The sequence below is a fragment of the Panicum virgatum genome, chromosome 7N, assembly GCF_016808335.1.
Source record: "Panicum virgatum strain AP13 chromosome 7N, P.virgatum_v5, whole genome shotgun sequence".
Taxonomy (NCBI): Eukaryota; Viridiplantae; Streptophyta; class Magnoliopsida; order Poales; family Poaceae; genus Panicum; species Panicum virgatum.
The window spans coordinates 44,052,022-44,070,102 of record NC_053151.1 but is presented as its reverse complement, the minus strand read 5'-3'; the positions used below and the strand labels follow the sequence as shown (position 1 = coordinate 44,070,102).

The 18,081-nt window shown below is 47.9% G+C and overlaps 3 protein-coding genes and 1 long non-coding RNA gene across 11 annotated transcripts; 2 read left to right on the top strand and 2 right to left on the bottom strand.

Annotated features, from left to right (window-relative positions):
- Window positions 1–282: 282 nt before the first annotated feature.
- On the bottom strand, window positions 283–3,391 carry LOC120681586. 2 transcript variants are annotated; one of them, XR_005677915.1, is made up of 3 exons: window positions 956–3,391; window positions 639–762; window positions 283–526 (listed from the first exon to the last, which is right to left on the bottom strand). It is a non-coding gene; the product is annotated as an uncharacterized LOC120681586 (long non-coding RNA). The 2 variants fall into 2 exon arrangements; XR_005677914.1 differs by lacking the exon at window positions 639–762 and having other exon boundaries at window positions 956–3,383.
- On the top strand, window positions 2,889–5,337 carry LOC120681584 (transcription factor EAT1-like). Its single transcript, XM_039963123.1, has 3 exons — window positions 2,889–3,797; window positions 4,557–4,976; window positions 5,086–5,337. The coding sequence occupies exons 1-3, from the start codon at window positions 2,919–2,921 to the stop codon at window positions 5,179–5,181; spliced, it is 1,395 nt and encodes a 464-aa protein (XP_039819057.1). The 5' UTR covers window positions 2,889–2,918; the 3' UTR covers window positions 5,182–5,337.
- A 2,578-nt stretch (window positions 5,338–7,915) lies between these two features.
- Window positions 7,916–11,019, top strand: LOC120681583 (putative wall-associated receptor kinase-like 16). 7 transcript variants are annotated; one of them, XM_039963117.1, is made up of 5 exons: window positions 7,916–8,071; window positions 8,181–8,287; window positions 8,367–9,264; window positions 9,393–9,545; window positions 9,669–11,019. In XM_039963117.1, exons 3-5 carry the CDS (start codon window positions 8,403–8,405, stop codon window positions 10,853–10,855), a joined length of 2,202 nt encoding a protein of 733 aa, XP_039819051.1. In that variant the 5' UTR covers window positions 7,916–8,071; window positions 8,181–8,287; window positions 8,367–8,402; the 3' UTR covers window positions 10,856–11,019. The 7 variants fall into 7 exon arrangements, with proteins under 7 accessions (XP_039819051.1, XP_039819050.1, XP_039819053.1 ...); XM_039963119.1 differs by having other exon boundaries at window positions 7,927–8,287; window positions 8,367–8,488; window positions 8,577–9,264; XM_039963122.1 differs by having other exon boundaries at window positions 7,939–8,287; window positions 8,367–8,438; window positions 8,546–9,264.
- A 3,812-nt stretch (window positions 11,020–14,831) lies between these two features.
- LOC120680682 (probable transcription factor FL) lies at window positions 14,832–17,530 on the bottom strand. The gene is made up of 3 exons (XM_039962189.1): window positions 17,064–17,530; window positions 16,486–16,895; window positions 14,832–15,473 (listed from the first exon to the last, which is right to left on the bottom strand). The coding sequence occupies exons 1-3, from the start codon at window positions 17,464–17,466 to the stop codon at window positions 15,120–15,122; spliced, it is 1,167 nt and encodes a 388-aa protein (XP_039818123.1). The 5' UTR covers window positions 17,467–17,530; the 3' UTR covers window positions 14,832–15,119.
- Window positions 17,531–18,081: the final 551 nt, after the last annotated feature.

Genomic DNA, 18,081 nt, shown 5'->3' with positions numbered 1-18,081 from the left:
AAGGCCCTCACTTCGCCGTCGCTGCTTCCTCAGTCCATATAAGGGGTTTAGCAGCGCCTGGACTTGATTCAGATTTCAGAGGAAACCCTTCAAGGCTGTTCTTGCCATGGCCTTCAATTGCTCCATCTATCGTACAAGAAAAATAAAATTCAGTTGCAAACAATTTATCTTTTATGCATTAGGATGCTACTGTGAGCTTCGTTATTTCCCTTTATTTTCCTCAGTTCTTATATTCTTGCGGAAGTCGTAGCTCATTCCAGACTCAAACTGAAAAAATAATGATTGCGTATAACAGAGCTATAAATCACTTCATTCCCCATCAACTGAGTTTAAATTGCATACAGTGAACAATCTCGGTCACTATCCTCCAATAGTGTATTTGTGTTCTTACTTAGGCATGTAAATATGTAATTAAATAATCATAAGTGATCATAAACGGTTACTTGCTTTCTTCAGTCTGGTCGAGCCTCAATTGCAGGATAAATGAACTCCATGCTATTTTGTTAAAAAAGAAGGAACTCCAAATCTGCAAAAGATTAAAAAAAAAGGATGAATGCCAAGGAGAACAATAAACAAATTCTGCTTGCTAAGCAACCATGTCAAGGTGCCCAAAACTGAACAACAGTTATGATTATTACCTTTTCTAATAATCTGGCTATGTAAAACTGAACAACTTTGAAGTAATGAAACTTGTTCTGTTGGCGCCAATTAACAATGCTAGTTTCTTGACACACATGAAGTGGTTGTAATAACTAAGCTTACCTGTGTTGATTGGGAACTTAATCAAATGATGTTATAAATGAACGACAATTGTCAAAATGAGCCCTTCTAGACATTGCACAGATGAGAACTCATCAACTTCTATAGTTCTATGGCTAAATTATGATATCTGTCTTTTTTTCTGCCTGCTTCACTCAAAATAATTGTAGTAAATGCTGCAAGCATGAGATCTTACATCAGGATTGAAACTTCTCCTGATACCATTGTGCATCCTAGATGCAAGGAGTTGTGTAAAGTGAACTGATGAGCACCAGATCCCACATGGACAGCTGCAAGAACTGCAGACTGCAATAAACGTCAATTTGATCACCTTCTTTAACAGAAATTGGGCATTCAGAGTGAAATGTTCTGAAGGGGCAACACGAGTACTATATACCACAACAAGCCAACAAAATATAAGAAAATATCAAACACCGAAGACGGTATTCATGAGTAAGCACAATTACAATCATATGAGGAGCAAAAGAATTTGACTCAAAGAGAAATAATGATAAATATTTAGGTATTCAGTTCTTATGATTGGGAACTCTTTTCTGAGATTTGGATATGCAAAACGAAAAGGTACAGTACTTGAATGCAGCTGATCCAGTTTATCATACAGGACCACAGCAGAATCTTAAGGTATGAGCTACTAATGACATGCAGTGGAGCATACATATCATCACCATCCCTCACCCCTCGCCCTCGGTTATACATGGTGTTTCCTATTGTCAGATTGAGAGGAACTCAGTTTTGTGATGTAATCAACTACATATCAGGCTAGCACTTGATCCTTAGAAATTCTGTTTTGGTTCTAGATTTGTTGACATTTGGTAACATGATGGGAGAAAAATCCAGAACTTTTAGAAATCACAAGATCAAGAACACCACACTGATATGCGTCAACACAAATGAGCTTAGATAACTAATGCTGACATCACAATTCCATAATGAAAGATTTGATCTTCGAATTTGAATATCTTGTAGGTAGTTCCATAGTTCAAGATTTAGTTTCTCAAAGCATAGCTGCACCAGTACATTCATAAAAAATGTTGAGGAGGCAGAAGGCATGACTTACACTTTTCAACTTCCTACAGCCGAATAACATCAAAGATGCCAATCCAAAGGGTGTGAGGTTTCCGTCTTTCTCGTTTCGTGCCTCTTCATAACAAGAATGGCTATAATAATAATCATATGATAGCCCTTTACTTTGACCATTCTTATATGGTTCACAGGACACCTCTGCAAATTGATTGTCTTTGCTACAGACACATACTTCTATTTTACTATCCCACCACTTTTGTGTGGTGACCAAATTATTGCTCATGACCTTCCACTATAATACCCTTGCCATAGCACAGAAACTTTGCATTGTGAGTCTTTGAGTTGCTACTTCGTAAACAAACCCCCCTTCACTGAAAACAGCTAAGGCAAAAGAAAGAAAGGTATGTGCTCATCTTGAACTTACTACTGCTGTTTGCAGATGCAAATCATAATTAGTTATGCTCCTATAAAATTTAATTGACAATATCAAAATTCAAAAAAAACATCATAGATTTTAGTGCGTCTTTCAGCTGATCAGTCTTTCATTTAATGATTAACCAGGGATATCATGCTATTCAGATTTTGCAGTATTTATGAGATTGGGTGGTTGAAGCACATGATATGAAACATCAATAAGAATATGTTTTTTTTCAAGCACATCAATATGAATATGATTAGTGGGGTGCAAAAAGATGGTAAGGAGTTTGTTAGGTCTGCAACAAGCAAAGTTGCTTCATGTCTCAAATATCAAGCTATAAGAAACTTCTCTACACGGAAATAACAGACAGCCAGACTGCCAAGCTTCGACTCCACGGCTCTACCTTCCCTTGAAACAACCAAAACAGCCAGTCCAACTGAACTGTTCCATGCCTGATTGAACTATATCTACTGTGACATGCATCAGAGTCATACTTTCCCCTTGCTATGCGAAGTACAAGCAATACCATTTCTATTGTAGCTATATTCGGTTCTCATTTATGATGGTGTTGGTTCTTCGGCATCATTTTGCATTTCGTTTGTCTCAAAATTGAGTTCAAAGGATACTTGTGCTCACCACTTTCCAAACTATGTTGATTTAGATTTGGAGAGAAGGTAGCAGGTACTGTTTTACCAAAATGATTGCCGGGGGTGGATATTTTGAAAGCTCCCATGATCAGTGCCTCATGGCAGGATCTTTGATCCATGACTCTTCTCAAATTCCTAAAGGCAACGATGACACAAGCATTGAGCTACAGAAGTTCAAAGTTCCCTCCTTTTCCACAGAAGCACTCTCAAGGCCAACCAATTTTTCCTCTGAAGATGTAGGAGGAACCAATCTCCTTCAGCACCAACTGGGAATTGACTTGGAACAAGAAGCTCCCCCAGGAGAAACTACAAGCTGGGATCCTTCTGGCTGCACTATCCAAGATCAAATCATTAACCATCAGTTTGGAGAATATCCAGAAAACTTGTTGGTTGAACCAGAGATCCAACAGTATGATGCTGCACTGTATCCAAATGGTGCTTACACACCTGCACCTGATCTCCTAAATCTTCTTCGGATCAATGTTGCTTCAGCATTTCCTCCAGCAACATCTGTCTTCGGTGATCCAGTGCTGAATGGTAGTAACTATTTGGATCTTAATGGTGAGCTTACAGGAGTAGCAGCAATTCCAGACAATGGGTTGATGTTCACTGGTGATTCATCCGTGCACTTAGGGTATCATGCTACTCAACCTCATCTGGCAAATGATATATGCCATTCACTGCCACAGAATTATGGGCTGTTTCCCAGTGAGGATGAAAGAGAAGTTATGATTGGAGCTGGAAGCGTAGGAGATTTGTTTCAGGAGATAGATGATAGACAGTTTGATAGCGTACTGGAATGCAGAAGAGGGAAGGGTGAGTTTGGGAAGGGCAAGGTAAAAGCTAATTTTGCAACTGAGAGAGAGAGGCGGGAGCAGCTAAATGTGAAGTACAGGACTTTGAGAATGCTCTTCCCAAATCCTACCAAGGTTTGTCCATTCATCATGTACTCATAATATAAATTAGCTCTTTTGACTGCAAATAATTTAGTGACTCTCTCTCAAGAGTCTCAAATTGATTCAAAATTTTCATTAACCTTATTAAAATCAAGTGAAGAGAAGAGTCAAATAAACCAGCAGTTCAGCACAGTGAGCAATGTCATTATCATAAATTCTGCATTCATCTGCCTGATGTATAGGTTTATAAATAAACACAAATTAAGTAATTACAGGGGATATTTTTTGCTGGACTTATCTCTTGAACAATTCTTTAAGTTCCACTACACCTTGTTACATAGGTTTACAGATTACAGAACATGCAATCTGATAATAATATCATATTCAATGTGATTGTCAATACATAATTCCTCACAGTGCTGTTATTTACTGATAACTAAAGTGGTATAGCATAATTCCTCACCTTGTTACATAGTAATATATTAGTGTTCACCTCATTCGTCTAAATTTAGTGTGCTAATGCCTTGTAATTGACTTGGAGGGAAAAAAGGATCAATTTTGAGACATTTCTTGTGCTATATAATTTTGTGCTAGAGCAGTGTTATCCTCATAAGGTTACCCTGATCTCATTTTGTCTTAGTCAATTAGACAACAACACCATGGGGTTAACTTCGAAAAAATATGGTAGTAGATTAGATGACAGATAGAGATCCTATGTTGTACTTTTTGGCCTTTTGGGGCACTTATTTCATGGAGATGGTACTAAAAAATATTGCATTACTATTACTCCAGAATGACAGGGCTTCTATAGTAGGCGATGCCATTGAGTACATAGATGAGCTTAATCGAACAGTTAAGGAACTAAAGATCCTTGTGGAGCAGAAGAAGCATGGCAATAATAGGGAGAAGAGGATAAAGTTGGATCACCAGGCAGCTGCTGATGGTGAGAGCTCATCAATGAAGCCAATCAGGGATGATCAAGACAATCAGCTCAATGGATCGATAAGGAGCTCGTGGGTTCAGAGGAGGTCAAAAGAGTGCCATGTTGATGTCCGCATAGTGGATGATGAAGTAAACATCAAGCTCACTGAAAAGAAGAAGGACAATTCTTTGTTTCATGCTGCAAAGGTTCTAGATGAGTTCCAACTGGACCTAATCCACGCCGTTGGCGGGATAATAGGTGATCACCATATATTCATGTTTAACACCAAGGTAATATACATTTTTTTCATTTAAAGTTGCACAAAGAAGTCTTTTCCCACAACTATCTCAGCATTGATAGTAATATATTCGTAATGCTTCATCATCCACACTCATGCAGGTACCTGAAGGCTCCTCAGTTTATGCGTGTGCAGTGGCTAAGAGGCTTCTTGAAGCAGTGGATGCACAGCACCAAACTTATAACATTTTCAATTAACCTTTAACCATCGTACTACAGTTCAAACTATGTTTGTTGACTGATAATTTTCTGTTACATGTCTCAGTGAGCAAACTTATTTGCTCAGGGCATACATGGAGAACAGAAAACTGTCTTTAGCATTAGCTTTTGGTGATGCCTAGACTCTAGACTCGTTTGTTATTATATCCCTTACCTAGCCTTGCTTCTAGAAATGCTTCAATGCATATGTCTCAGTATCTAGACGATTAGCTCCTGCTGCACATTGCAATAGGGGTTAATTTTCAAATAAGTTGATTCTCATAAGTTACTTTAGTAGCTCAGATGCCTCAGTTTGTTGTTTCAACAAAGTAGCTCAATGTGTTCGCCACATGATGGTATGAATCTCATAAATCGCTACAAGCATACAAGAATATGGGGGGAGTCCAAAATGTGTGTGAAGTTTTACATGCCGGCTCAAATAGTTAAGTTGACTGGGACACTACATAGTGTGTGGCACTAATAGTACTTGTCCTACCTGAAACCATAACTTCTAATAAACAATAGAACCTTCGCCTCCGCTACAAGGGCATCTCTAACACCTCACAATGGTTAGAATTCGGAAACATTTGCCATGAAAGAGCTGGTTAGCAATGGACCAAGGGCAACCAGGCGTGAAGCCGCAAGCATTGAATGCATCTGCCATTTTTCGAAGGTTTGCACATGAATCAGAAAGGGCGAACGCATAGCATCCTTACCACAGATCTCATGACTGACGCCCGTCTACGCCTGCCATCAGAGGCCATCCTGGTCGAGTGGCGCAATACGCCGAACACCTCACGGGCACCACCACCCAGGACCGCCGCTTTAGCCATAGCCTGCAGGCAAATGCAATCACAGTAGGTACAGCACAGCTGCCCGCGTCGTTGCATCGATCCCCATTTCCTGAACCATCTGAAATTCTCGAGCAACCGGCACTTCCCTGTGGAGGCGTCGAACGCGGAGACTCACCAGGAAGGGAGGAGGCGTGTCTAGGCTCGCAGTGCGGAGAGATTGGGTGGGATTCGCGAGGAACGGCCAGCCACCCGCACGATTCCGCGCTTCATGCCTTTTGACATTTTGCCCCCCATGGTCAACCGCCACGTCATCACTTTTCGATCGCCCAGTCGTACGGATTCCGCGGCTGCTGCCAGTGCCACGCGGTCCGCGACCCCGAGTTCAAATCGTACCGAATCGGGATCCGGTCTGCACGCCTAGTATATACATGCTTATAGGAGATCGAACAAACGCGTGCGCAGACGACAGAACTTTCTCGCGATCATAGCGCGCACACGGAAAAGATGTCCAGCTTCGGATCCAGGCGGCGGGGGCGGGAGCAGCGCTGCGACGAGGACGACGGCGCTGCGGCCAAGAGGGCGCGGCGGAGCCAGGAGCACCTTTACCTCGTAGTAGACGACTGGGAGGGTACAGGCTACAGCATCCACAAGCTGGACGTCGACGAGTTCGAGTCCGCCGATGCTGGTGACGGCGGCGAGAACAAGCTGCGGCGCCTCCCGGAGCCCTGCGCCCTCCGCATGGAGGCGCCGGCAGACCGCTCCAAGGCCATCGTTGCCGCCCTGGGCAGCAAGATCTTCCTCGTGACCGACCGATTAAGCGACGGGGCTCCGATGCTCATCTACGACACGGAGACGGCGTCGCTGGCCGTCGGCCCTCGCCTCACGCCGGCGCTGCGCCCGGTCGGGTTCATGTTCATCGTGCCCGTGGGCCAGCGGCTGTACGCGTTCAACCCGCGGCGCGCGGACCACCAGTCCTTCGAGGTGCTGTCGCCACCCCCCCCCCCCCCCCCCCGGCGACGAGGAGGACGAGTTCCGGCTGTCCCGGCGCGCAGAGCGGTGGTCCGTGGGAAGCGTCCCCGCGCCGATGCCCCTGGGCAAGCACGAGCTCGTCACCGCCTACGCCGTGCACCCGGACGGGCGCACCATCTTCGTGTCCGCGCGGAACTGGTCCCGGCTCCGCGGCAAGAGGAAGGGAGGGACACACTCCTTCGACGCCCGCAGCTCGGTGTGGACGTGGCACGGCGAGTGGAAGCTGCCTTTCCAAGGCCGGGGCTACTACGTCGAGGAACTGGACGCGTGGCTCGGGCTTCGCCGCGACGGGTTCCTCTGCTCCTGCGCCGTGGCTTCCCGCGGTGGGGCGGCCGCGCGCTGCCGGAGTGGAAGCTCGGGAGGAAGACACTGTTCCGCGAGGATGACCCCATTCCCCAAGAGGCACGTCGGGTCTCCTATAGGTGCCACGCTCACGTACATGGGCGACGGCAGGTTCTGCCTCGCCGAGTGCGCGGTTCGCCCAGGGCTCGGAGTGGATGAAGCTCTGAGCGGCGAGGACGGCTGCGTGCTCCACGTCACCATATTCGAGGTCAAGTACGGTAAGAGGGGCGACCTGGAAACCACGGCTCTCCATCTTGCACGTTCCTACCTCGTGACCAGGTACAGCACTGGGGGTTTTTCAGCGCGAGCCTTCTGGATGTTGATGTGGGTCTCACATGGAAAAGCACCATTGTTTTGTCTTTTGGAATTCTACCGTCAAGTCAAATGGAAAAAATTGCAATATTAGGACTGCAAACACTGACCACTCGTGAATTTGCCACTCTCAGTGAATGACACGATGGGACCATCTGTGCCTATGAAATGTGGGGTCAATGGCAAAACTGCAAAGACTAATGTTTGCGGTCCCATTTTTGCAAATTTCTCAATCAATGGTGGGTAGCAGCAACTGTCAAGAAGTTGGCAGGCTCGCCATTTATAAAGAAACGAGCCCATTTAATAGGCATTTGGAAGCAGGAGCAAGGATTGCATCATGGTGCTCCACAGCTGATTGCTTCCTGTGCGCTGCTAGAGTGATGAGGATATATGCTGCTGGAGGACAATTGGTGGTTCCTATTCAGTCTTCCCCTTCTTGTTGAGATAATCTTTTCTTCTACGTCTTTTGCACACTTGCAGTGTTAATTGATGATTAATTACAGCAATCTTTTCTTCTCAAAGGAAACCTGGAGGAAATAATTTGCCCTTTTCTTCTATTATTGTTTCTCTATATGTTGGATTGCTGATAATCTTGCCCAAGCACAACCGAGGCTGAGATCGATAAATAGGTCAGATTCGACTTCTATGATTTTTGTCCTTCAGAAGTACTCCAGTTGATAACTAAGTGTTCCCGTAATCTTTTCACAGCCTGTCTTATACTATTGTCAAATAACAAAGAAGGAAATGCTTCTCCCTTTTTTCCTGCAATCGCTCCTCCTCGTATGCTTCTTTTTCTCTTTTGTTCATCCCATGGAACCAAGCACATCCAGGTGCTCCAATACTTCCATTCCTGAACCTTCCATTCCTTATCCTTTTGGTATTGCTAGTAAGAGCCGCTTCCTGTCCCAAGGGTTCCAGATATCATGTGGCTCTGGATCGGGCAAAACTGGACCTGGTGGTCCGGTGCTATCCATTGGAGACAGTGTGTTTGGGATTCTTGACATCTCATTGCTCGATGGTTCTGTGACCGTATTGGCTAGTATCAATTCTCAGCAGTGCAAAGGAAACTCTAGCATTAACCTTGAGGGAACCATCTTCACATTCTCAGATGCAAGAAACAAGTTCATAGCTCTGGGTTGTAACATGGTGGCCATGCTATTGAATAGCAATAGCGGGTATAGCGGTGGTTGTGCTTCCTTTTGCTCTAGCAAAGATAACATCATTAATGGTTCGTGCTCTGGTGTGGCTTGCTGCCAAGCTTCGGTGCCAAAAGGGTTAAAGAAGTTGGAGTTAGAGTTCGGTATTATATCTAATAAGGACAACAATACTCTGCCATGTGGAGAGGCCTTCATTGTGGAGCAGAACTCATATGTGTTTTCAAGTATTGATTTGATCAACACAAATAATACGAAACCTCGATACCGACCTGTTGTACTTGAGTGGTCTATAGATGGCGGCAGCTGTGAAGAGGTAAAAGAGACCACAGCATATGCCTGCAGGGAAAATACCTATTGCTACAATTCAACAAATGGAATTGGTTACCGTTGCAATTGCTCCAAGGGATTTGAGGGGAACCCATACCTGCAAGGTCCTGATGGATGCCAAGGTAACAAATCCTTCTATATATGGTTATAATTCTGAGTCTCATAATCACTAGCTTTGTTTCTTGAACTTCAGTTGGCAAACACAATCCATGTCTGATATATATTTTGTTTTCATGTGAATGTTGGCAAGATATTGATGAATGCTCCACCAGAAATCCGTGCACGCACAAGTGCGTCAACACAGAAGGTAGTTTCCAGTGCAGGTGCCCAGCAGGGATGAGCGGCGATGGCTTGAGGGAGGGCAGCGGTTGCAATGGCGTGGGCACACTAGTAATTGCAATAGGTAAGTGTTTATAGCCATATCTCAACAAGTGATGGATGTGATTGTTCAATATTTGGCATGCCACATTGAATTAATGTTGCACCCAATAAAAAAGTTCTGAATTTTATTGCGCCTGTTTTGCAGTCGCAGGATTAGCTCTGCTAGTGCTTCTCTTCATTCTTGGTTTCTGGACATATTGGCTTGTTAAGAAGAGGAAACTTGCGAAGACAAGACAGAGATACTTTATGCGGAATGGTGGCTTGTTGCTGAAGCAGCAGATGTTTTCTGAGAAGTCACAACTGCATATATTCACCTCCAATGAGCTTGACAAAGCAACCAACAATTTCAGCGATGACAATATTGTTGGCAGAGGAGGATTTGGGACTGTGTACAAAGGCATACTATCCAATCAAGTGGTTGTGGCAATCAAGAAGGCACAACGAGTTGATCAGACCCAGATGGAACAATTCGTCAATGAGCTTATCATTCTTTCACAAGTGAACCACAAGAATGTGGTCCAGCTATTAGGATGTTGTCTTGAGACAGAAGTTCCCTTATTGGTTTATGAATTCATTACCAATGGGGCCCTTTTTCATCATCTGCACAATACATTGGCCCCGATGTCATGGGAGAAACGTCTAAACATTGCAGTTGAAACTGCATCGGCACTTGCATACTTACATTTAGCTGCAAATATACCAATAATTCATAGAGATGTCAAGTCATCGAACATACTTCTTGACAAGAACTTCACCGCAAAGGTGTCCGATTTTGGTGCCTCAAGACCAATACCATACAATCAGACCCATGTAACAACATTAGTGCAAGGAACACTAGGGTACATGGACCCTGAGTACTTCCAGACAAGCCAATTGACTGAGAAGAGTGATGTGTACAGCTTTGGTGTAGTACTCATTGAGCTACTGACAAGGAAGAAACCTATTATGGATGGTGTGATGGAAGACGTGAGAAGCCTAGCACTGCAATTTAGTATATTATTTCATCAAAATAAGTTGTTGGATATTGTTGATCTTGAGGTAGCTGAGGAAGCTGGAATGAGACATGTTGAAACAATTGCAAAGTTGGCGTTACGATGCTTAAGGTTGAAAGGTGAAGAACGGCCGAGGATGATAGATGTTGCAATTGAACTTGAAGCACTGAGAAGGTTGATGCGACAACACTTAATCCTAAAGAGCGAGTCTTTGCCTCACGAGTCATGGTGCCATGAAGAGATGAGCATTGGCACACCACCGAGTTTGCACCTAGGGAATGGTGGCATTGCCGGAGATGAAAGCATGGAGATCGTTCTACTTCCACCCGAAAGTCTTTGATCATAACTCATTAACTCTGTCATAAATAGAAGGTTTTAGCTGCTTCCTAGCATCTCAATTCCTTCTTAGCGATCTCTTTCTCTTCTGCTTAGCTTCCACTCCAGTTAATGTAATATGTATGGTTATAATAGTCTTTTTTTTGTGAGTCATTTAGCCAATCCTCATCAGCTTCTTTATTTTATTTTTTTTGAAAAGTAATCTACTTCTTCTTCTATGTCCCACTTGCATCGAGACAGTCATAGCAAGCTGCACTTGCATATTGTACCAGTGCCAAGTAGAGTACCTGGCCCATCACACTAACAATTGATTCGGCAAGTGAAAGGCTGATAGCTGGCATGTGCTGCAAAAGAAAACTTGCCTTATCTGTTGGCTGAGACATATATAATTAGAGACTCCGTGGCAAGTGTGCTCCGTGTTCTCGTTTGATGTTCACGGTTTTCTAAGATCCTGTTTGAAACCTAATTTTTAATATCTTACTTAACCAGTACAAACGTGTGTCATCCTGACCCAGAATTTAATAGGATTGATAGAATACTCATGCCAATAAATTGCATTTTTTTTTCGAAAGCCGATCTCTAAAGAACTCTGAGATTAAGCATGTCTGGAGCCAAATTTGGGGGATGAAAAGACTTGTGTTGGTCTGTGAGGACAGTCTATATTCTAGAAAGCTGCCAGCTGTAATCGGACCCAACCTTGGGGAGGTGGGATGTTACAAAACAGGAGCGGCCTCGAGGAGACCGGACGTTACAAAACAGGAGCTTAGTGGAAGACTTGACTACATACTAGTCGATGTATCAATCTATGGGGTTTAGCTTTTTTGCGTGGAAAACGATGGTTCAATTAATCAATTGGCAGCGCAGTGAAGGAAAGGGCATTATCCCTATCACAGGTGAGTGGAACTCAGTGGAAGACTTGGCAACGTGGAGTCTAAGGCATCATGAGGTTCAAACCAGTAAAGTCTTGTCCAGTTACATATGGATTTATTCAGAGCCGGGAATGATAGGTACACTAAGAGAGTGATTGGTCCCAATGCTGAAACTACAACTGATCGTAACATTCCCCCTCCAGGGGTCGATTTTTTCTACCCACGTGCGCGGGACCCACTGTCTCTCCACCTCCCCCTCTCCATGCCGACAGCGAACGGAGGCGCGGTGGGGCCGACTGGCCGGCGGCGGGAGGCGGCGGCAGGCGGGAGGTGCGGCGGGGCGGGCGGTAGGAGGCGTGGCCGGCGGCGGGAGGCGGGACTTGCGGCCGGCGACGGGACGCGCGGCGCTGCGGGGCCGGCGCTCGCCCCAGCGCCGGCCGCCCCCAAATCCGGATTTTTTTTCTTTTTTTTCATGCAAATTTTTTTGACGCTCTTCTTTTTCCTTTTTTTGATGCAAGTTTTTTAAAAAAGCTGTTTCTGTCAAACTTTATTTTAGAATGAAATTTTTCCTTCAAATTTCTGCCAAAAACTTTTTGTCCTTCCGAGGTATTCGAGAGACAGAAAAAATTTTTTTGCAAAAATGTTTTTTCTTGAAATTTTTTCTGCCCTTTCGAATCTCTCTTGTTTCTCGAAAAAAATTTCTGATTTTTTTTAATTTTTTTATCACAAAACAACAAAAACTTACTAAAAAAGGAAAAAACCCCACTGTTGGAAGATTGACCGTAAGGAAGACCGTAGACCGTAAACTAGGAAGACCCGGCTAGAAATAAGCCATGTCAGAAATAATCAGGCTAACTCAATGCAAGTTGCTCATGTTTGGTTTGAGTGGCTTAAGGTAGCCTGCATTACGAAGCTTCTGTTTGGCTGGGTGCATAGTGTGATATGGTTGCCTTGTATTAGTTGGCGGTGAGGTTACCAGTTGCCATTGATCTCTCCTCCGCAACTCATGCTTCCACAACCATGGCAGTTGGCATGCCTGACGCCTCCGCGACCTTGCGCCGGCACTCCAGGTACTGCATCGAGTACTTACATGATCGAATCGAGCTCGAGCACGACCCAATCAAGCTCCGGTGAGGTTGAATCCAGCTCAAGCACGACCAAATTCAGCGACCTCCAGGCTCCAGCGACCTCTGTGGCCCCGCCGCTGGCGACGCCTCCTGTTGCGACGACGGCAGCGCGTCACGCGGGGACACTGGCGGCGCCGCGCAAGTCGCTGGCGGCCTGGCGCTACGGTTGGCGTCGTTCCACGGGCGCGGCGCGTCCGAGCAGCAGCAGCAGCAGCACGACGGTCTGCTGCTGAGGCAAAGGCCCCGGACACACCCGGACTTGCTCGTCGGCATCCGGGACTGGAGCTTCCGGCTCGGACCGCAGCAGCGACGCTGCAGCTGCTCATGCCCTGTGGGCAGGGGCCGGTGCCGAGCAAGGTGCTGGTGACCGTGGCCGTGCAGAGGAGCATGTGGCCGCTCCGCTCCGTACCTCCAGCGACAGCTGTGGCTTCGCCGCCAGGCCCGCCGGCAAGGGCCGCCACAGACCACCAGGTGATACAGAGAGCTAGAGACACGGGAGGCGGAGGATGAACGCGGTGAGAGGTGACTCGAGTCATCATCTGGCCCATCGAGTCATCGACGGCTTGTGCAGCCTGCATAGCTCAAAAACGAATCTCAATTTCGTTTCCAGCTAGCCAGGCTTGAGTGCTCCTTTTGCATTGCTAGAGCCAGGCTAGACGAGCTAGACAGGCATCCAAACAAAGCTAGACTGCATTCTGCAAACCTGGATAGGGGTTGGCCATCCAACCAATCACCCCCTAAGGGTCCGATTGGTTGGCTGCATCTACCCTCAGCCAGGCCCTCCTTATGCGAGAACGAGCTATTGTTTGGTTGGTGCACTTGGAGGACCTGGCTTACTCGGTGCAAAAGGAGGGTGCCAGCCTGCATCCTGAGATAAGACCATTTTCTTCGTATCTCACGGGCCAGACTCGCTGCATGCACCTGTACATATGCGCCTACATCAACTAGAGAGAAGCGGTGCAGAACAGCAGCAAACCAAACAATTTCTTTGTCGCACATGGCTCTGTGGATCCAGCAACCAAACTGAAGACCATTGCATCTGACGAACCTGGCCACCGCGAGCCTGGATGGCAGGTGCGAGACAGGCTGCGTAGAGAAGGAAACCCATCGCGCCCTAAGAGACTCATGATAGATATAGCAAAAAAATCAGAATTTATTCCAGATTGGAAACTAATTGCAATAAATCCACTCCCATACAAGATTACAACTCTACTCCTATGCCAGATTATAGCTCTACTCCTATAAGGCCTGAGTTTGAATGGATCGTGAGGTGTGATGCTGAGGCACGTGCATGGTGGGCAGTGAGACAACAAGGCTGCTGGAAGCCGCTAATAGCCAATTGTTGCCCATCTCTGTTTCGAAAGACCGATTTATGCGTGAATTCAAAGGTTCTAGGCTGATCGAGTATCAAGAGCAGCTGCGTTTTAGTGTCCCGGGCTCGTGCATTTTGGATTCTGGCTCATGTTGGAGGACTTGCCGGCGTGCATACTCTGTTTTGGCCCGTCTGTAAGTCCAACTACTCCCTCCATTCAGTTTTGATAGATATATTTCCATATGGCACAATGACCAAGGGCACTACAAGTGTGCTTATCAATCTAATAAATGTCACAAACTTTTTTGTTGGTCCTCCAATGTTTTAACTAGAAACTCTTTGTAACTAGTGCTATTTATTGTCACAACTCATGCTAATAGTAAATATAGCTATCATTTTTGAACATTTAAGTTTTTGAAATATAGCTATCAAAAATGAATAGAGGGAGTATTTGTTATGTTTCGTGTAAACTTGTGTGCGGCGCAAGGACTTCCATGTGGACCAGAAATTCCAGTTTTCGTCCCAACAAATTCAGCGACTGGTAGAGAGCATAGTACTTTCATGATATATAAGGAAATCACACATGGAACAGGTTCTCTATAAACAAATGGGACAGCTATGAAGGCATAATTACGATAACACACTGAGGGTTTTTCTCGGAGAAAAAAAATATAACACATTGAGAGCACAACTTTTTTAAAAAAACCGTGATCGATCACCAGGATAAGGTACAATGCAACATAGGCCCAACAAGTGGGGCATCCAAACAGTAGTTATCTCTCCTGCAGAGGCCCAACAAAGTAGTGTCACCTTCTAAGCCCACTCCCCCTTCTTTTTTTGATTTGCTAAGCCCATTCCTACCAAACTAGCCCAGAACACAGCAAACGAGTGACAACATCAGAGAAAGCACACACATCCATCCATTCTCGATCGACGAGGACCATCCATCATCCAACTGGCCTAGAACATCGGGGGCGGCGGGAGCCCGGCGGCGGCGTGCTGGCCCCCGCGCGCCTGGTGGCAGAGCTGGCGCAGCCTGGTGGGCACGTACCAGATGGCGAGGCGCGGGTGCGCGGCGAAGACGGCGTCGACGTCGAACCCGTGGCGCGCGGCGATCTCGACGAGCGGCGCGTAGCAGGCCTGGCGCCACGCCCCGACGTTCTCGCCGCGGGCCTTGTACGCCCGGCGCAGCGCGTTGGAGGCCTCCTCGTCCAGGCAGTGCAGCGCGTAGCAGTGCACGTAGTGCCGCATCTTGGGCTTGTTGATGTAGCTCGCCCCGCACTTCTTCGCGTACCGGAACACCTGGTTCGTCACCTGCACGCACGCAAACCCATCAGAGACTTTCGTGCGTGATCCTCCTCGTGCCGCTGCTCCGCCGCTGCGGGCGCGCGTCGTGTCGCGCCGGGCGCGCACGGGGGCAGCTCAAGGAGCGAACAAGCTGTGCTTTGGGTGCGCCTGGCGCGGAGGCAGGAGCGCATCGATGCGCCCGTCCAGGATCAGGCCGCAGGGTCAGGAGGCCATCATATCCAATCACCCTCGAATCCGGCCAGGCCAAGGGCCGGCCGTGCATTCATTTCACTCCACCGCACTCGCAGCTCCAGCTCCAAGCAGGCAAGGCAGGCAGGCACGCCGCTAGGCCAAAGCGAGACCACATGGCTCGTACGTGCGAAACCGGTGGCACATGCATGCCCGTCTATCTATCTGAACCTGACGCCACGGAGCCGGACAAGACAACACAAGCGGGCGCAGGCTTTGCCAGCCTACCCAGCGCTGACACGTCGCTCTCTTTTTTTTTCCAGGTGCTTGCGCACCGACGTGCGGGTGCGTGCCCCGCGTCCACCAAAACACTCGTGGTACGAGTACTTTTAGCGGCCATCAGTGAACTACAGTGGCGCAGCCGCGCAGGAACACCCAAGCAAAACTTCTTTGGCGTGGCACCACATTTTTATGTGAATAATCATACTTTCTAGCTTTATTTTGTGTGAATCTAAGTTTATAAACACAGTGTATATGCGAATAATCATACTTTCTAGCTTTACTTTGTGTGAATCTAAGTGAATAAACACAGTGATACATTTAGCAAATGTTAATGTGGTAGAGTCAAAGTCGAGTTCAGACGTGGCAGCTTTTAGCTTGACAATGATCTTAAACATGGGCACGAGGCTGCAATGCTGTTCATCCCACATTTATACTGTTCATGAGACTGCGACGAGATCTAGTGCCTGCTAGATCTATAATTCTACATGAGTTAGTGTTCTTGTCATCCTATGCATGGAATGTCCTTAAAATCAATGTGATGCAGCTAGCTCAGTTTACGTGTACGTACCTTGGTTGGGGCCTTATGGCCGCCGAGCTTAGCAATGGACTGCACCTGCAGCAGGAAGACGCGGCACTGCTCGTACAGGTGGAACAGGTAGTCCAGCCCATTCTTCTTCGCCCGCGCCACCTCGCCGGGCTCCGTCACCACGAACGGGTGCTCCCGCTGCCTCTCCCCGCCGCCGCCGCCGCCGCCCGCGGACGACTCCGTCGACTCCGACCCGCCGCCGCCGTCCTCGTCGCCGTCGTTCTCGTCCCCGAGTACGTCCAGCGGCCTCAGCTCCTTCTTCCTCCTCGCCTTCTTGCCCTTCCTCGCAGCGGCGGCGCCTTTCTTCGCCTGCTTCTTGCCGGTCACTATCCTCCTGCCGGCGTCGTCCGCCACGCCGCCGCTGCCCGCCGCGTCCCGCTCGTCGGACAGCACTGCTCGTAGCGAGAATGCACAACAAAAAACCGGCGTCACAGACGAGCACAATCGCAAATGCACACTGTTCGCACGCATGCATAGCTGCATGCACACGCACGATGAACACATCATCACGTACAAAGCAAAACACAGCACAAAAATGAGCGAGCACGAACACTACCTACCTTCCTGTGAGGCGGCGTCCAAGGTGCTCCCGGCGTGGAAGCGGCCGCCGAGGGACATGACGCGGCCGCGCTCGGCGCGCAGCGCGGCGCGGAGGCCGAACCGCTCGCCGAGCAGCACGTCCCAGCGGAAGAGCCCCGCGAGCGCGGCCATCATGTCGTCGAGCTCCCGCTCCGTCATGCCCAGTAGCGTGCTCGCCGTGAACCCGAGCTCCGAGATCCGCGCCACCGTCGACGGGCGCACGCCGTACCCCACCACGAGGTCCTCCAGCTCCCTCGGCGCACCAACCGGCGGCGCGAGCGGCAGCGGCGGCGCCGGCTGAGGAGGCGGTGGCGCGGCGTGCGCCGGGGGGCCGAGGTCCCACCGGAACGGGTGCGCCGCCGAGAAGGCGTCGTTGGGATCCATCCGTGCTTCCCCCACCTTGGGTTTTGCTCCTTGCGCCTTGGCAGTTTGCACTGCTTGTGCTTGGTGCTTGCTAGGCTTTGGCTTGCCGCGCGTTGGAGGCTCCTGTTATATAGCGGCTAGTGCTTGCAGGCGTCGAGCTGAGAGGTAGGTCCGGGCGGGCGCGGGCATCCGGTTGACTTGACGATTCCTCGCTGGTTTCCTTGCGACGTACTGCACTGTAGCTTTTGGGTGCATGCATGTACCCTGCCGTGTTCGCTGACTGCGCCATTGGATGAGCGAGGGCGGAGCGTGCCCTGCCTGGCGCCTGCTACCGCTCCTCCTATACTACACGACGTGAAAACGACCTGTCCTGTAGAAAAGCTGCGTCGCGATTTGACAGTCTAGATTCTACGCCCCCTACTGTACATTACGTGCTGGAACATAAAAAGAAGAAACGGCGAGCCTAATAATGCACAGCTGCAGCGTGTAGTCCTGTCACGGCGCATTCCTGGATGGATGCGCAATCGTTCAGCATGCTGCGAACAAATTTCTCGTGCTTCATAAGGTGCGAAGCGGATGTGTTGCTGCCATGTTTGCAATGTTGATGCAGTACTGATGCTCACATGCCGGTTACGG